The sequence below is a fragment of the Equus przewalskii genome, chromosome 3 (assembly GCF_037783145.1).
Source record: "Equus przewalskii isolate Varuska chromosome 3, EquPr2, whole genome shotgun sequence".
In the NCBI taxonomy this organism is placed as follows: Eukaryota; Metazoa; Chordata; class Mammalia; order Perissodactyla; family Equidae; genus Equus; species Equus przewalskii.
This window is the reverse complement of record NC_091833.1, coordinates 65,077,247-65,096,346: the sequence shown is the minus strand read 5'-3', so window position 1 is coordinate 65,096,346 and position 19,100 is coordinate 65,077,247. Positions and strand designations below refer to the sequence as shown.

Sequence of the window (19,100 nt, the reverse complement as noted above, 5' to 3'; positions counted from 1 at the left end):
CAAAATATTGGTTTTATTCCTATCTCGGAAGAATAAATTTCCTATATGTATATTTCATTTGAGTAGATGAACACAGTGAAACAAATCGAAGACAATGAAAAAATACAGTGGATGTAATTATATTATTAAGACAGATAAGGAACGAGTCTAAATTATTTTTGGAACTTCATGCTTAAAATATGGCATTCTAAAGTTTTAGAATTTGATGCAAAAACAGCACTTTTGAAATAGGTAGGATATTTGATTCTATATTGGGGAATGCCTTAGGAACCCGAGAAGCATTTTTCTACTGCATGGAAAAGATGTAGGTAACTGAGAAGAATAAATAAACAAAGAACCTTGCCCCAGGGAAAAAGATAAAGATTTACCCCCTCTGACTTAAAAGACTCAGCTCAATTCCACTGCATGGTATATTCTTTTTCCTTTTGGAACAATCCAAAAGTATAGATTTTATTTTTCTTCCTAGACACTCAATCTCTTTAATCAGCTTACATTAAACTGCCTTCCTGAAAAGATATTAATAGATAAATCATTCAATCACTAGTTTACCTATAATGGAATAACGTGAGGCCATTAGTGAAAGACTACCAGAATGCTAATGGATATTATTTTCCTGCATTTGCTATTCTACAAACTATAACTGAAAAGTCAAACTATTGAGAAAAATATTTGATTGAACCTTCTTTCTATCAAGGTCATCATAGCAGTTTCAGCAAATTTCTGTGTTGCTTTTTAATACTTGTCTGTTGATACCACAAGACTATTAACCTATTAAGACGAGGGCATATGCATCTCTATCCCCAGGGCTCAGAGCTAAGTGATCCCTATGAACAGGTAGAGAAGATGCTCAGTAACTAGCAGGTGCCTTCCACTTTGGAGCTTCCCCTCCCCTCTCATCCCCCTTTTTACAAGTATTACAACCCTCCCAAATTGCAATATAATTTATTTTCTTTGACTAGGTTTTATTTCAGGTTGTAGTTACCATCACTTTCTTAGAACTTTCCTTTTTTTTAATTTTTTTAAATTTTAAGATAATTGTAGATTCACATGAAGTTATAGGAAATAATATAAAGTTCCTAAATGCCCTTTACCTAATTTTCTCCAATAGTAACATCTTGTAAAACTGTACTAGACTATCAAAACAAGGATATTGATACAGTTAAGATACAGAATATTTCTATTAACACAGGATTTTTCAGGTTGCCCTTTGATAGTCATCTACTTCACTTCAGTCCCTTCCTTAATCCTGGCAACCACTCAGCAGTTCATTTCAGTAATTTTGTCATTTCAAGAATTGTATATAAATAGAAGCATACAGTATTCGATTTTTTGAGATTAACTTTTTTTTACTTTGAACAAATCCATGGAGATTCTTTCAAGTTCTCTCATATATCAGTAGCTTGTTTCTTTTTATTGCTCAGTAGTGAATCTTGGATAAGAGGTTCTGTCCCACAACAAAGCATGGTTAATGTCAGAGGGAGTAATGCTGTAGTAAGAGTATTCTGATGTGGGCCAGAAGCCAGGAGAAGAAGGGAGAGTCTGACTGAAAGGTGACTTATTGCACATGGAGATCCTGACAGAAGTGATCCAAATCTGACATGATATTGTGGAAAAAAGATGGCCATTGCTGGGAGTATTTTGAGCAAATGTCACCAGCTGCAGCAGTAGAATTTCACAGTAGCTTCAATATGTGACACAAAGAATAAAAATGATTGGATCACCCTAACTTTCGTTGCTTTAGATGCTACAGAATTAGTAGTGTTGGCCCATTCTTTTGAAATGTAATGTATCAGAAGTAGCCATAAAGGGGAAATGAAGTCTGACACCATGACTTGATTAAATTGCCTATATCTAAGTCTTGATGTCTTAAGATATAAAATAACTTCAGACTAAGTCAATGAGGTAATTGTAATCATTGTCTAGGTGGTGACCTAAATGCTGGAGTGAAATGACGTCGTTCAGAAACTTGAGTTTTAAGAGCATGAGAGACTAAGTATAGAGTTATGGGAAACTCTTAGAGAAAGATAGTTTAATGTAGAGCCTCAGAAAATAATATAAGGTTGATGGTAAAGAAGTGAGAAGACTAGTTCCAATTTGTCTTGGAAGACAGAGAACAAGAAAAAGATTATCATTTATGATTTATGAAATTGGTCTACAAAATGGCATGCATATACTCCACAGAGCACTAAAGTCAAAATGTGATTCAAGAGGAAATATTAACTTATTTTTCTATAAATATATATGTGTATGTATGACACATTTTATTCACATATATAATATATATACATAGTTATATATAGATAGAGATTATGTATAATTATATGTAAGGAGAAAAATAAAAAGAGAAATTGAGCTTTACTTCAATACAATTTGTAGATTCACACTGGCATCCTCACTTTGTCAGATGACCATGAGTCATGTATGGTGGTACCACAATGCTCTGAGGAAACAGAGGAATTCTAGGAAGACTGAAGAGTTGACAGTGGCACTTTCAATTTTTTTTAAATTGAGATGTAATTAACATATAATATAATATTAGTTTAGGTGTGCAACATAATGATGCAAGATTTATATATATTGCTAAATGATCACCACAGTAAGTCTAGTTAAGATCCATCACCGTACATAGTTACAATATTTTTCTTGTGATCAGAACTTTTAAGATCTATTCTCTTAGCAGCTTTCAAATATACAATACAGCATTACTAACTATAGTTAACGATTGTGCTGTTTTGTTCTATTTTTTGTGCATTACAATAGATTACGGTTTGTGGACTATAGGATGTTATTTACATAATTAATTTTTTAAAGATAAGACCTTTAAATAGGAACGAATGTTACTTCTTAAGGAAATGAAGATCAATGATAGAAATCCTTTAAAGACACAGAGGTTTTCCCACTATCTCATGGAAATGTACTTAAATTATTTGTTATACTTTTATTTGTCTTTAGAGATACTCTTTCAAATTGCTGACTTTCTATGACAAAAAAATGACTACCAGTTGTATGATTTCAGAGAAATTTAATGTTAAAAATGAGTGAGAAAATAAGGGCTTTCTGAACTGTAAATCAAAAGTGAGCTAAGGAGAGGGCAATTTTAAAATTCATGGTTATAAAATTTTATTGGTAAGAATAATGTAAATGAATCACTTAGGGAAATTCACATCAGCACACTTAAGAAACTGGGAAACTGAAGTTTTTAACTTGTTTAAAATAATTCCAAAAACCTTTAATAGATTTTGAATTTCTTTGTTAGAAACATAAAAAAGCAACAAAAATGACACCTCATGTTGCATGAAGATACAAATCGATCACCAAATTTCAGCAGAACTGTTTTCCTAAATGGATAAGATTGAAAACTGAGTACCTGATTTAGTAAGCACAGGAAAACTTACGTTTTTTCCAGTTAGAACTATTGCTTTAGAAACTTATTTTTACCTTTATAATCGCTGCAATAAAGTACTGAAATAATCTGAATTTAGGACCATCTTTCCAAATCAAAGTATTAAACCAAGATTTTAAAAATTATAAAGCCATTTCGATCACATTTTTATCATTGTAAAGTGTCACTATAAAAATATTTTTGTGACAACAAATGTACTTTGTATAATTAATAAATAAAATAATGTATTCTAGGTTATTCCATATTTATCTCCTTTTAATTTATTTTTATGTTTATTTCACAATGTGCATAACATATTTGTACAACACATATGTATAATTTAAAAGAAATAGATGTGTATATATTATTGGAGTGTACTCAAAACTTTTTATTGCAGTGTTGAATGTTTAGAAAGATTTGAAGACTGCTGGATTAGAACATAAGCTGTTCACAAAGAAAAAAATTTGAGAACATATGCTATTTTCCACATCACAGAAGATTTTTAGCGATCTTTGTAAATGTAACCACATCTAGATTAGCTGAAAGTCAAGAGGTCTGATCAATATGCAATGGCAGGAATCTGAGAACATGAAAGAAGGAGAGTACAGAATAAACTAGAGAGGGAATATGGGGACTAACAGGAATAACTGAGACTGTCAAAAAGAAAAAGGACCAAAAATCAAACTGTTCTTTTTCCATGGTTTTACTTTGATTTGACACGTGTGGTTGGGTGCATAATTGCTTTCCCTCTGCCAGTTTACTAACAAAGAAAATTTGAAAAAAATAGAACACATTTTAAAGAAATGAATGAAGAGCATTAAAGTAAAACCGTGTAAATTGCATAGCATAGTGCTTGGTATATAGTAAACTCTCAATAAATATCAGCTATTAGTATTGCGGCTGTTTCTTATGTTCTTAAAATTATTTCTTTTATTTTCTTTTTATTCCTAACCTGCCTTAAAGTTCTTTGAGTTTGGGATTCATGTTTTACTTTTTGTTATCTCTAAGGTATATTATTTGTACATAGGAAGTACTTAATAAATTTTGATTAGTTCATATTATGATGATTATTGCTTTTCTGTATGACCATAACTAATGCATTGTTATGCAAACGATACTTCTGTGACATATATTTAGTGACTATTTTCTTTGTGCTATTTTTGATCATTAGTATATAAACTATAACAGTAGGAGACTATGATTAATAAACTACCCAAAATTTAATCTATAGTAAAACATTCTAGGGCAATACATTTCAGTGAACTCTTTACACAAAAATATCATTGATCTTTTATTACACTGGTATCATCCTGAGCATATAACAAAGAAAAATTAAAGCCTTTTTAAGGGGATATTTGGTCCTAATCCATCCATCGTGAAGACTCCCCTAAATATCTTTGCCAATTCAATGACCCAGAACTTGAATTTAAAAAATAAAGCAGGTACATTTATAGATTGCAAACTTCATTTCATTATTATTCTTTAAGAAGAGTAAAAACATTCTAGAAGGTGGTTAAAATCATGGAGACAGTATTAACTTTTCAAATGTAGACTTTGAAATTCTTTGAATATTCTATTACAAACCACTAGTAGTAAATAAAGAATATCACGTACAGGAATTCCTTTCACTAAGTGTTTGAAGGGATTTTTTCCTTGTAATTTAAGTGCAAGCTAAAGGAGTTGGCAAAAGAACAGGTATTTCTTTGATCTCTGAACGGAACTGCAGTGTAGACCCTTTCATTTTCTCTTCATAATCTTTTTCAAATCTCTCATACTGGGCGACAGTGAAGTGGTTCTTCCAGTCTCCTGAAATACCTGAAAAGAAAGAAATGGTAAATTTGAGACTACTGTAAAATTCCCTTCCAAGATCAGTTTTAAGTTGGATTATCACACTTGTATTTTTAAACCATTAACTTTAGAATATCATATCTACTCCTTAACCAGATTCCTCACTGCCAACTACCACTCCTAGACTCCTACGCCTTCTTAGTTTTCCAAAAATTCCATGGCTCTTTTTTTGGTATCTCATGTAAAGAAATAGTTCCTTAAATAGCTTCAAGAAATGTCTCTGGGAGAAAATCCAATGTCTCAAAATCTTTATTCTTTGGCTTCAAGAGCTTTATTAGCAAAGGATATACAGAATTTTTTAGTCATTTTAAAACTACATTTTCCAATGTCAAATGATAGTTTATGAAAAAAGTTCTATGATCAAGTAAGATTTGGAAAGTACTGGATTAAATGTAATTAAACATATTTCTTTATTCTAGGATTGTTCAATCTTCAAAACACTAACCATATCTAAAACCTTGAGGGAAGGATACAGGACAGCATCTGAAATGAATATCTGATAAAAAATAATGGCATTTTCATAGACTATCTCACAGGATAACCCAGAAGACACATTTGGACACCCAGTTTTAGAGGAAAGTAAGAGAAGAAAAGATGTCAAAATAACTTGTCAATTTGGCCTAGAATTTCTCAACTTTGGCATTTTATTTTATTTACTTAGATCTCCACTGTTGACATTTGAAACTGGACAATTCTTTGTTGAGGGGATGTAGGGGTTGCCTTGTGCATTGTAGGATGTGTACCAGCATCCTTGGCCTCTGCACATCAGATGCCAATAGCATATCCCTAGTTATGACTTAAAAAAAGGTCTCCATATGTTGCCAAACATCCCCTTACAGGCAAAATCATACCTGGTTGAGATCCAGATATCCTCAGCAAGACTTATCCATGGCATACTTCCTAACTTTCTAAAAAAGATCTCTAGGATGCATGAAGATACATCATAATTGAAATTAACCTCAATAGTCCCTTTATAAGCTCTCATCAAAATATCTGTTTCTCCAAAACTGTCTTAGATTATATTAATAATTATTCACTCTCTCCTTTACTGTAAGATTTTACATCTCTGCTCATTGTCATGTGTAGCCGCAGATGACCAACATCCACCAGCATTAAATGAAAAATGCTTCTTGTGGTTTTAAGCCACTGAGATTCTTGGGGTTTTTTGTTTTATAGCAAAACTGACTAATACATGCACAACTAACAGAATCAATCACTCTCTTTCTCTCACAACCCTCCCCCACACACATACACATGCATTTCAATTCAACACGTTTTTATTAAAAGACTATTTGTTGCAAGATGCTAGCTATTTAGTTCAATGCTGAAGATGCGATGATTTACCATAACAATAGCAATAACCTCAAGGAGTTGGCACTTTCTCTTATTAATTTAGTACTTCTAACATTATTTAAGCTAGCTATCTACCACAGCAAAATTTCTAAAAAAATATGAAGAATACCTAGCTAATTTGGACAAATGAGAGGAATTCTTCTGATATAGCAGTGTGTGCCAAGACTCATGCTTATGGATGCATATGCTTTCGAGTAAACATTTCTCATTAGAGGGCTTGTCTTTCAGGTTAGTCTTCCAGCAGTGGTAGGTTCTTTGCCATAAATTATTTCCTCTAAGTTTTTCTCTCCCCAGCACTTCCTACAATATCACTCTATGTGACCACCTACACTCTCTAGGAGGACTAACAAGTTACACAGAATCTAGTAAATAATGTTCTCACCCTTTCTCATGAAGGGAGATATAGAATGATCCATATTACATTTTGGTACAGTGGTATAATTTGTACTAGCATTCTGCTTCATCACATCAAAAGAGCTATGATGGAGAATTTTATCCATAGTTTCTTCTGGCAGGTCTTTATCTAAAATCTTTAGCAACTTCTGAATTTCACGCTTTGGATCCTAAAGAAATTACAACGAAAAAGGAGGATTCCTGGTAAATTTAGTAATGAAATAGGCAATGCATTTAATAAGATTGTACATATGCCAATGCAGTGGAGGAAGTAATTTTATACTTTTAGGAGCAATTTTCATTTCGCTTTCCAAGTATATATCTTATTCTAGGTTATACCAGAGAACAATCTGATAGAAGAAATATTAAAATTTGTTTCAAAAAAACTAAAGGAAAAAAATTTGGTTAATATTCAACCTTTCAAAAGCAGAATTAACCTGTAGAATAAGACAGTGATAAAACAAGCTACTACTATCATAAGCTATAATTTTCAAATCTTTTGATCTTCTTTTCTTCTTTTAGCATATCTATCATCAAGAATAGATTACCTACCAAATATTTAAAGAAGCATTAATACCTATCCTTTTCAAACTCTTCCAAAAAGAAGTGGAAGGAACACTTTCAAACTCATTTTACAAGTACAACATTACCGTTATACCAAAGCCAGACAAGGAAAGTACAAAAAATGAAAATTACAGCCCAACATCCCTGATGAACATCTATGAAAAAATCTTGAACAAAATACTAGTGAAGAAAATTCAACAGCACATTAAAAGGATCATACACCATGATCAAGTGGAATTTATTCCACAGACGTAACGATATTTCAACATCTGCAAATCAATCAACGTGATGTGCCACATCATGAAGGATAAAAATTATATGGCCATCTTAACAAATGCAAAAAAATCATTTGACAAAATTCAACTCTACTTATGATAAAAATTCTTAATAATGTGGGTACAGAGAGAACGTACCTCAGTACAATAAAGGACATATATGACAAGACCACAACTAACATATTCAATGGTGAAAAGCTGAAAGATTTTCCTCTAAGATCAAAAACAATTGTTAATGATAGTTAATAATACTGTATTGTATATTTGAAGGTAACTAAGAGAGTAGATATTAAAAATTCTCATCACAAGAAAAAAGAATTTGTAACTGTGTGATGAGTGCCAACTAGACTTACTGTGGTGATCATTACGCAAAGTATACATATATTGAATCATTATGTTGTACTCCTAAAGTTAATATTGTGTTATATGTCAATTATATCTCAATTGAAAAAAAAGAATAGACTACCTATCTCAAAGAGTTATCTTATGGTGGAAAAAAAGATACCCATTCTACCCTTCATACCTAAATAGATTTTTTGATAATATGAGTATATGAGGAGGAAAGTAAAATAAAATTCTGTCCACTTTCCAGCCTAAGGAATGAGCGGGAGGAGAAAGAGTCAACAATGAAAAGGAGAGATCATTTCATGTATTTCTTATGATTTCCTTTCTTTGTGATTCAGACTGCACATAGGACAGCATGTTGGATACAATGAAAAGGTGGCAGTCAGGCCAAAGAGTTTGTGCCCTTCTACCCTTTGGGGAGGTGTTCTTCCTGGTGGTGCAAACTCAACTGAGGTAGAGAGATACAATCTTAGTGATCTGGTGAGATCAGGCAGAAAGGCAATCTGAGGTTTAGATTTCCTCAGCTACCCATCTCAATTCATGGAAACAGAACCAGAAAGTTCCTGTGGTGGCTCTAAAAGAATTCATTTCTTGTGCTAAGTTGTCCTAAGTCTATTAAGCAAAGTTAATTGACTGCTCAAGCTTGTAATGAGAATATCTGGGTGTATCTGATAACACAGAGACTCTGGAACCCTTGAGTAGTTTTGAGACTTTTCTGCCAGCAGATGTAGATTCTTCTGCCATATTTGAGAGAACTAAACTTTTTTTGCTTGAAGGCCTTATTATGACCTAAGATAGGAAGTTTCCTCTCAAGATAATGCCTATCCTCTTCAAGACCCACACAACCACTACCGGTTGCTTCAAGAACCAGAACTAGGGTAATATATCACCATAATCCAGAATGACAGATACCGAGTGGTTTAAATAGGATACAGAAGACGCTGAGAATTTTGCTAAGGAATCTTCAAGATGGGGTCACCTTAGCTGGGTAAGGTGGTTTCCCTAGAGGCTATTGAATAGATTTCCCAAGGAAGCGATGAATGGTAGTCATAGTCATCCACAGGAATTTAGGGAAACCTAAGGGAGCAAGACGAGGCTGAGTCAAGGCTGCTACACCACAAGAAAATTGAGGCAGATAAATCAGAACAACAGTTTCACCTGTGTTAGACCGCAGTTTTGAGTGCCAGTGTGTTTCCCAGAATATAGGTTATAAAGGAAATCATTCTAAAGACTTGGAGGTAGGAATCAGTGGACGTTGCTTCCAGGAGTCCAAAGCATTCTCATTCTTATAAGCTCTTGTATAATTTCCTCTTTTACCCACACATTTAGACACCATTTTAAAGAGAAAAGAGGAAATGTAGACAGGCTATCTGAGAGACATTCAATTTAAGAGGTGTAGAATATTTCTTAAATGAACTGTATAAATAATCAGATCAAGATAATGTTTTGACCAAATTGGAGAGTGAGTTATTTTCCATGCTAATAATCAGATGGAGGATGAGAAAATAAAAGCTGGAATTTTTTATAGGTTAAATAAGAAAATTACACTGTTGCCCCCTTGGATTTGCACTGGGGGAAACAGTCATGGACAAGATTATTTTAGTTTATATATCCAAAGAGCTTACATTATAGTAGAGATGACTAATAAAATATAAGTGAAGAAATACATACATAAAATAATTAGAAGTGATGGTAGATACTATGAAAATAACAATAGCAGCAAAACAGATAACAAGGTGGATTACTTTACATTATAGACATTAAAGAACTCTGTGAAGAGATAACATTTAAGTTAAGACATAAAGGATGAGAAGGGGTTAATCTGAAAATAGTGGGAAAAAAATGCTTCGGGTAGGCTCACTTAGAAAGGGACAGGTGGAACCAGAGAGGGTTGGAGAGAAAGCGGCAAAAAAATGCTGAACTTTATAAATTAGCTTAATAATTTTAGATTTCACATAGGGAAGAGATCGTTGAGGAGAGATTTGAAGAAGAGAATGGACATACTCTGATTTGGATTTCAAGAAGATCATTCCCTCTGAGTGGATAATAGAAGAAACATGAGGTAGTTTGAATAAGTCGAGATAGTACCCTGAACTAGAATAAGAAGCAGTGGTGGTAGAAAGAATTGGATTGAGTGAAAGATCAATTTTCAAGGCAGAATTAATAGGATAGTAAATTAGTCATATTTATAGATCAAGAAGAAAGGAAAGTTTTCCTTCAATAAAGGCGAAATCATAGTTGCCTCTTACCTCTTTCATGTCTTCATAGAATAGGTAAAGGATGTGATAATCTTTCCTCTTCTCCCACCAGGCCTTCACATGGTCATACCAAGAACCAAAAGCCACTAAATTGAAAGATAAAATGCTTGCAAAATTAGAACTATTTACTTGAAGTAAAGAATTGCTAAACATTATCCTAGGTCATCATTATCAATACATTCACATTGATTACTTTTTAATTCAAGAAAAAAGGATGGTAGGATAAGAATAACAACCTCTCTTCTTGTGAATTTACAATCTGCTTGGAAAGGATGAGCTATTTCTCTTATGGGATAAATTGTGTCCCTCTGAAATTCTTATTTTAAAGTCCTAACCCCTAGTACTTTAGAATACGACTGAATTTGGAGATAGGGCTTTCAAAGAGGTAATTAAGTTAAAATGAGGTCTTTAGGGTTAGGCCCTAATACAATATGACTGATGTCTTTATGAGAAGAGGAAATTACAACACAGATGATGCACAGAAGAAAGGTCATGCAGAGGTACAGGTTAAAGATGACCAAGACAAGCAGAAAGGCCTCAGAAGAAACCTATCCTGAAGATACTTGATCTTGGACTTCTAACCTCCAAAACTGTGAGAAAATACATTTATGTCGTTTAAGCCACCTGGTCTGTGGAACTTTGTTATGGCAGACCTAGCAAACTAACACAAATTTTGGTACTGATAAGTGGGTGCTACTGTAACAAATATCTAAAAAATGTAGAAATGACTTTGGAACTGGATAATGGGTAGAGGCTGGAAGAGGTCTGTGGTGTATGTTAGAAAAATACCTAGATTGCCTGGAAGAGACGATTGGTAGAACTGTGGATATTAAAAGTAATTCTAGTGAGGGCTCAGAAAAAGAGAAGACTCGGAGAAGTTTCTATTGTCTTATGATACGTACATCATCATGAAGAGAATGTCAATAGAAATATGAACATTAAAGGTGCTTCTGGCAAGGTCTCAGACATAAATAAGGAATATGTTATTGGAAACCGGAGGAAAGGGAATTCTTGTTATACAGTGCAAAGAACTTCGTAAAATTCTGTTCTAGTGTTTGTGGAAAGTAGAACTTGTAAGTAATGAACTTGGATACTTAGCTGAAAAGATTTTTAAGCAAAGCATTGAAGGAATTGCCTGGTTTCTCCTTACTGCTTACAGTAAAATGTGAGATGAGAGAGAGGAGTTAAAGAAGAAATTGTTAAGCAAAAACAAACTGGAATATAAAGATTTATAAAATTCTCAGCTTATCCGTATTACCAAAAAAATGAGAAAGTATGCTCTGGAGAGAACACCAAGGGTGCGGCCGGACAACTTTTATTGAAGAGATTAGGTGTGTGACTTGTGGATCCAATCAACCATCTCAGCAGAAAAACTGTCGGTTGGGACTGAAGGGGATAAGTGGAGGGATGAAATGCAGACAGATTGTTGGACTTCCAGGATTCTGCAGGTAAGAAATGGGCCGATAGAGCTATCTGTCTGTGAATATACTTTGTCCTTCAAAAACGGAGAAGAATGACTCCAATGAAGTTTCAGAGGTCAGCAGGGCTGCCACTACTACCACAGTCCCAGAGGGCACAAGCCCAGGGGACAGGGCCGCCCCATTGGGCATGTACGGCAGAACACGTCTCCAAAGACAATTACTCTCAAGCCTTAAAATCTAATGATGTTTGCCCAGTTAGGTTTCAGGCTTTCTTATTCCTGCCGTGTCTTTTCATATGGGAATGTCTATTCTATTCATGTCCCACCATTGTATTTTGGAAGAGGATAACTTATCTGATTTCATAGGTTCACAGCTGGAGAAGAATTTTGTCTCAGGATGAATTATACCTTACTCTCACCCATACCTGACTTACACGATATTTAGATTAGACTTTAGGCTTGGAGCTGATGCTGGAATAGATTCAGACTTCTGGGGCTGTTGAGATGGAGTGAATGTATTTTGCATGTGAGAAAGACACCAATTTTGGGGGGACAGAAGGAAGAATGTTATGAGCTGAATTGTGTCCATTTCAAAATTCATGTGTTGAAGTCCTAAACCCAATACCTCAGAATCTGACTATATTTAAAGATAGTGTCTTTAAGGAGGTAATTAAGTTAAAATGAGATCACTAGGATGGATCCTGATTCAAAATGACTGGTCTCCTTGTATGAAAAGGAAATTACAACACAGACATGCACAGAGAGAAGACTGTGTGAAAACATAGAGAGAAAGTGGTCATCTACAAGCCAAGGGAAAAGGTCAGAAAAATACAACCCTGAAGACACCTTGATCTTGGACTTCTTGCCTCCAGAACTGGAAGAAAATAAATTTATGTTGTTTAAGCCACTCAGTCTGTAGTGCTTTGTTGTGGTAGTCCTAGCAAACAAATACAACTTCTAATAAATAAAACTAGAGGGGCTAGATGGCAGATACTGAGTAATGCAGACAATAAGTGGTACAGAAGTTCCTAGGAGAGGGAAAGAAGGTGAGAAAATCATTGTGATGGAGAGGTTAAGAAAGCTGTGGAGGAAATAGAGTATATTTGGATCTAAGACGAGTTAGACTTCGAGAATGATAAGAATGAGTAGATACGGACAAAGAATAGTCCTAGCAATAAAAGAGTAAAAATTTGCAAGATACCATTGAGATGTATTTGCCTTAAAAAGAGAGTTTTTATAGGAGAATGTTTCTAGGAGAATGATAAGTAGAGTTACTACCATTGGTATAAATGTTTCCCTGAAAGAGAGAATATACAGGCAGAAAAACAGAGCCTCGACAATAAACTCTTCACTCAAGAATTTTCAGTTTATATAATAAAAATAAAGGAATAGTAGAAATAAAAGAGTCCAAGAAATGTGCATAAAATCAAAGCAACGCAATGGCATGGACAGCAAGAGAAGAAAGCGCTTAGCAGTAGTCACTTATCACTAATGAAACAATAAGACTAAGGACTGAATAATCTGTAAGTCACATATTCCCCAAAAGTCCTTAAAGAAGAGCAATGGCTATGTATTTTGCCTCTACTATAGACTTCCTGATGCATTAGTAGAGTGTTGAGCACATATTACATTTATAATAAACACAAGATTTATATTTGAACTTTACATCTCCTTGCAAAAAAAGACTTTTCATTATGAAACTGCATGATTAAAGTAAGAGTCGGACCCACCTTTCCCCATCATGACTTTGTCCAGGAACTCCTCCCAGGTGCCAGCGTCTGGGTGAATTTTTGCCATCTGGTAGAAATAATAGTAAGATACAGCCACATCTTTAGCATTCCGTGCCACATAGACGATCTGTGGGGAGATGGGAAATCTTCATTTTGTTTGTACTCTTTAATACAATCATGTGTCGCTTAACGATGGGGCTACATTCTGAGAAATGCATCATTAGGCCATTTCATTGTTGTGCAAACATCACAGAGGGTACTTACACAGATCTAGATAGTATAGCCTCCTACAGTTCTAGGCTATGTAGTATAGCCTATCGCTCTTGGGCTACAAACCTGCATAGTATGTTACTGTACCAGATACTGTAGGCAATTGTAACACAATGGTAAGTATTTGTGTATCTAAACATACTCTAGAGTACAGCTGTTTTGCTCATTCTATCAAAGGTGCTTGGGTAAAGGCATACTCTAAACACCTTTCTTAGATCTAGAGTTGGTGACTGCCAACCTTCCCAGATTTACTTTTCAGCCACACTGAATCACTTGTAAAATCTGATACATGCCTTTCTGTTTCACATCTGTTAGCCTAGGCACATGCAGTCTTCTCTGTAAAATGTCCTTGTATATGTGAAAAAATTTACTCTTTCTTTAGGATGCTGATCAAACTTTTCTTCATCTATGAGACTCTTTGCCCCATAGAATCTTTTTGACTTCATGTATTCTCACTTATCTTACTGATATGTACTTTTTTTCATATATATCTTTTTTTCCACTACTTGAGGTATTCCACAGGATCAAATGCTATATAGGGCAGAGGTCACTGACTTTTTAAGCTGTTGCATTAATAGACATAGAAGTGACTGGCAAACAGACTAAGCTCTATAGTATTCATAGTAATTAAATAAAATAATATGCTCTTAGATGGCAGAGAATGTCTTATTTGTGTTCACATTTATAATAACAATCACAGTATTTGGTATACATGGTAGCATTTCCATAAATGTTTACTGATTATACACTTATTGAATGATTTTGCTCACAGGAAGCTGGAACAGACAGAATTCCAAGGAGAAATAAAGAAATTATAGCCAGATTTCAATATCTTCCTCTCAATAACTGATAGAAAAATATGAAGACTGAGAAAGGTGACATCAGTACAGATTCTATAGATATTAAAAGAATATTAAAGGAATATCATGAGCAACTTTATTACAAAAATTTGGCAATTTAAATGAAATGGACCAATTCCTTGAAAGCCATAAACTACTAAAGATCATGCAAGGAAAGGTACGTAGCCTACATAATTCTATATCTATTAAACACACTGAATTTGTACTTAAAAATCTTTTCAGATAAAGAAAACTCCAGGCATACCCTTACTGATGAATTGTAAAATATATTTAAGAATGAAATAATATCAATTCCCAACTTATCTTATGAGGCCAGCATTACCCTAATACCAAAGACATTATACCCTAATGAAGAAAAAATGACAATAAAAAATTATATGCCAATATTTCTCACTATTTTCATTACTGACCACTAGCAAAAACCCAACTGATCCATCAACCAACTGGTCCATCAATAGTACCATGAATAAGTAAGTCGTGGAATATTCATATATACATAATGGAATGCCTTACATCTGTGGTTCTCAAACATTGGCATGAAGCAAATTCACCTGGGATACTACTTAAATGGATTACTGGGCCCAATCCCCATAGTTTCTAATTCAGCAGGTCTGAATTGGGCCTGAGAATTTCCATCTCTAATGAGCTACTTTTGCTCAGGGTATGAAATTTTGTGATCCCCGCAGCCTGCGTTAAACAAAACAAACACAAAATAACAAGCATGATAAGAGGTGATCTCACAAAGATTACGTTAAATGAAATAAGCTAAGTACTCAAGATTAGGTACTTTATGATTACAGACAAAACAGGCAAACTAATTTATGGTGAAAGCATTCAAGATAGTGATTATCTTGGGAGGTATGGATTCTTCCCTGGAACAGAGCTTTTGAGGTGTTGGTAATGTTTAATTTCTCGATCTGAGCACTGATTTGATGGGAATGCTCACTTAGTGAAAATTCATCAAGCTGTATACTTAGGATTTATATACTTTTCTCCATAAATGTTATGCTTGAATTAAAGTGTTATTTTAAAAAAAAGCCTAACTAATCCATAAATATATATAATTACATATGATTTATAATCCATACATTTTATAATTATAAATGCCTATTTTTAAATTAGAGTTATGCTGAATTCATGAAGGAGTTCTGGGATTATTTAAATATCTATTATTTAAAAGTAGACAGTAATTGAAGGGATTTAGACAGAATGATAGGCATTTTAGAGAACTGAAAATCTGACGGATTCTCAGTGCTTGTGTGCTGAGTACAATCCACATCTATAACACTGGTGTCCACTGGTGTTATTTTGACCCTTGGAATATAAGGCCCACATTATTATTTTTGCAATGACTTACCCAGGGGTTGCAATCCCTCATCTTCATTTCTTTATAGTTAGTAAAACAAATTACAACACAAATAAGGATTTTTTTTTTCAATTTCCTACCTTGCAGTTATTCTTCCAAAATGAAGAAGGGAGAAGTTGAACAGGTAGGTGTGTTTTCACTAATCGAGGAGATGGCATGTCTTTCAATGTCTCAATACCTACAACCACAAAAGGTAAACTACATTATAAATGTGGAATCATAAGGTCAAATACAATATAATTTAAGACTTTCTAAATATTAACCCCACCATATGACTTGAAATGACTATGTGGCTATATAGCTTCATATACCTCTAAAATCTACAATGACATAAAAAATAACAAATTCTGGTTAGTTAGACTGTTTAACTGTGTGTGCTTTATTGCAAGGTTTATTATCTTCATAAGTGTCTATAAAAATCCTCAGATATAACACCTTGATGAGGCAGAAACAGCAGTAAGTCAAGAGTCAACATGCCCAAATTTTTCCTTCCTCTGTTCAATTACCTTCCTCTTTTTCTCATTTACAATATGAGGAAACTGAACTAGATGATTTCAAAAATCTCTTTTTAGCTTTCTCATATTTCAATTCTAAGATCAAATTAAGCCATGAGACTCATGTAATTTTTAAAATTTTAACAATGCAAGACCATATATTCCCCTAATCTTTTCCCTTGAGTCTGTGAATATCAGCTAACTAGCAGTAGACATGATTCTGTATTGGATAAAACACTGAATTTTCTATATATAATGATCACATAATATCTAAATGTTGAAGAATTCTACCTGTCTTCTTAAGAAAAAATATCCTATATCCTCTTATGTAGATATTATCTTTGGATAGAGGAGGAGTATAATATGGCTATTGACATAAACAAATTCTTACTCTTCTACTATAGACACTTATGATTCAATCGTCCAAGCTCTATTTATATCATTTTCCATCATGACTCCTCCAGACACCATAAAAAGATAGAGGGATTTTTTCCTATGATGAAAAGAAATATTAAGAGAAAATACCATTCACGAGTCCAGGAACTATCAATTCCATGAACGGCACTCTGTTATATATTGCATCCCATTTACATTTCTCCACATCCCCATTGTTATAGATCAAATCCAATATTTCACAGATCCAGGTTGTTCCTGAGGGGGAAAAAAATTAAAAGAACTCTAAAGTTTTCTGTCAAAAAGTGTATGAGAGAGTCAGTAGAGGTAGAGAAGTTGTGTAACATCAACAACAAAAATGTGCTCTTCGTTTTCCTTCCTTCTCTCCTCCCTTTTTCTAGGAAACATTCTCATCTGTCTTGAACATGCGCATATGTATTGTGTGTGTGTGTGTGTGTGTAAAATATGATTAAAAGAATTATAAAAGTAAGACTTGAAACGTAAGTAAAACGTGGGATATTAAAGAAAGAGTATGTAAGTAATGATTGCACACCCTCCTTGGTGGAATGGATGGGGAAAACAATTTCAATGAGTCTGACCAGTAATTTGTACATTTTTTACTAATATCAAAAGGATTATTAGGCTTTGAGACTGAAGAATACTTCAGGTAAAAATATTCAGCATTTGGTGGAGGGGGGGAAGAAGGCAAACAGAGAGAACTTTGTGAGTGCGTTTGTGATGACCAGTGTATTACTCTCAAACAAGAGACTGTAGATCCTGATGGAGCAGAGTGGGTCCAGTCACTCCTATCTTTACAAAATTGTGTTTCACCAGTCTTTCAAGAAGTGGATCTAAAGTATATGAGAATATGCTCTGCTTAATTGTCTATGGCACTCAGTGATCAGGTTATCAAGGCACTGACAAAAAAGCAATTATAAGATATAGGAGAAAAAAATCTTCTTAACTGTTCCCATCCTTTTCCTCTCTACCAAAAGTGTAACGATATTCTCTAAATTGAATAAGCATGAGTGGAAAGTAAAAAGATAAATTAAATAATTAATCTGTTGGCACAGCAACATTTTTGAAGGATGGTCTGCATGTGGATGTAACTTTGGATTTGTTCGAGATATTCCAGTACTTTTGGCCCCCTTTATAATCCTTTCTTGAGAATGACTTCCTCCTTCTTGTTCCTAAATTATGAGACTGAGGCTATTTCTCCCATCCTTCTAACAGACAATTACAGTGCTAAGAAAAAAGTGAGCAAATTAATACTACCTTTGAATATTTCATGGTCTGATCTGGCTTAGGCTTAAGCAATAATTTGCGGGAAAAAAGGAGACCTAAATTCCAAAGTACAATATAACACATTTCATTTATTATCAACGGGTAGTTCAAATTGTGGCCAATGAAATCTGATTGAAAGAAATGCCAATTTAGCTATGCTTTGAATTTGAAATGTTTATTTTTCCATGATTTTTTTTAAAGCACATAATTTAGTTCATATAAGGAGTTAGCTGGGATCTTTTATAACAAAATTAACAGAGTACTGATATATTAATAACTTTAATACATGTCTTCAACAGCTTGTAAAGCAAACAAAATAAAAGAAAAAAGTACCAAAGAACATATGATTAATTTATGTGTAGTCATCTAGCTTTTACTATATCAGAAAAAAATTCAGCTTCAAAGAGCACCTTTGTAGATGAACTATGTGTAATGGTACCTTCCAAAGATTACCTTAATGGTGTTTTGCTTGTGAATATATCAAAAACTAGCAGAAACAAAAGAACATGTACACTCTCAGTGACTGCCCTCCCTTTTCTAAACTTGTATGTCAACAGGTGCAAAGTAGTTTTTGTCCTAAACAATTTGAGTTTCGTGAACTGCTCAGAGAACAATGTAACTGGTACAAAAAGAAAGAAAAAAACAGGCTTTTGCCAAAACAAGCTTGTTTTTTATATCTACAGAGGTCTGTATTGTATATTTGTCTGCTTCCTAATAGGAGCCCTTTGCTCTCAGGGATTATGTGTCATTGTGTCACATTAGAATCCCCAAAATTCAGGGCTTTCCTTCGAGGACTTGTTAGGAATTCCTTTGAAATAATTTTAATATTTATAATCTAAAAAGAAGATTGATAGTCAACATACTT

The 19,100-nt window shown here is 33.9% G+C and overlaps 1 protein-coding gene across 3 annotated transcripts in view; it reads right to left on the bottom strand.

The window, feature by feature from the left end:
• Nucleotides 1-3,103: 3,103 nt before the first annotated feature.
• The window catches only part of LOC103540136 (sulfotransferase 1 family member D1-like), a 113,262-nt gene continuing 97,265 nt past the window's right edge, over nt 3,104-19,100 (bottom strand). For all 3 annotated transcript variants that reach the window (XM_070614739.1, XM_070614740.1, XM_070614741.1), the window contains 6 exons: nt 17,084-17,209; nt 16,145-16,242; nt 13,569-13,695; nt 10,410-10,504; nt 6,966-7,146; nt 3,104-5,197 (listed from right to left, as the gene is read on the bottom strand). In XM_070614739.1, the coding sequence (XP_070470840.1) occupies nt 5,043-5,197; nt 6,966-7,146; nt 10,410-10,504; nt 13,569-13,695; nt 16,145-16,242; nt 17,084-17,209 (782 nt within the window). In that variant the 3' untranslated portion in view covers nt 3,104-5,042. The remainder of the gene's footprint in view (nt 5,198-6,965; nt 7,147-10,409; nt 10,505-13,568; nt 13,696-16,144; nt 16,243-17,083; nt 17,210-19,100) is intronic.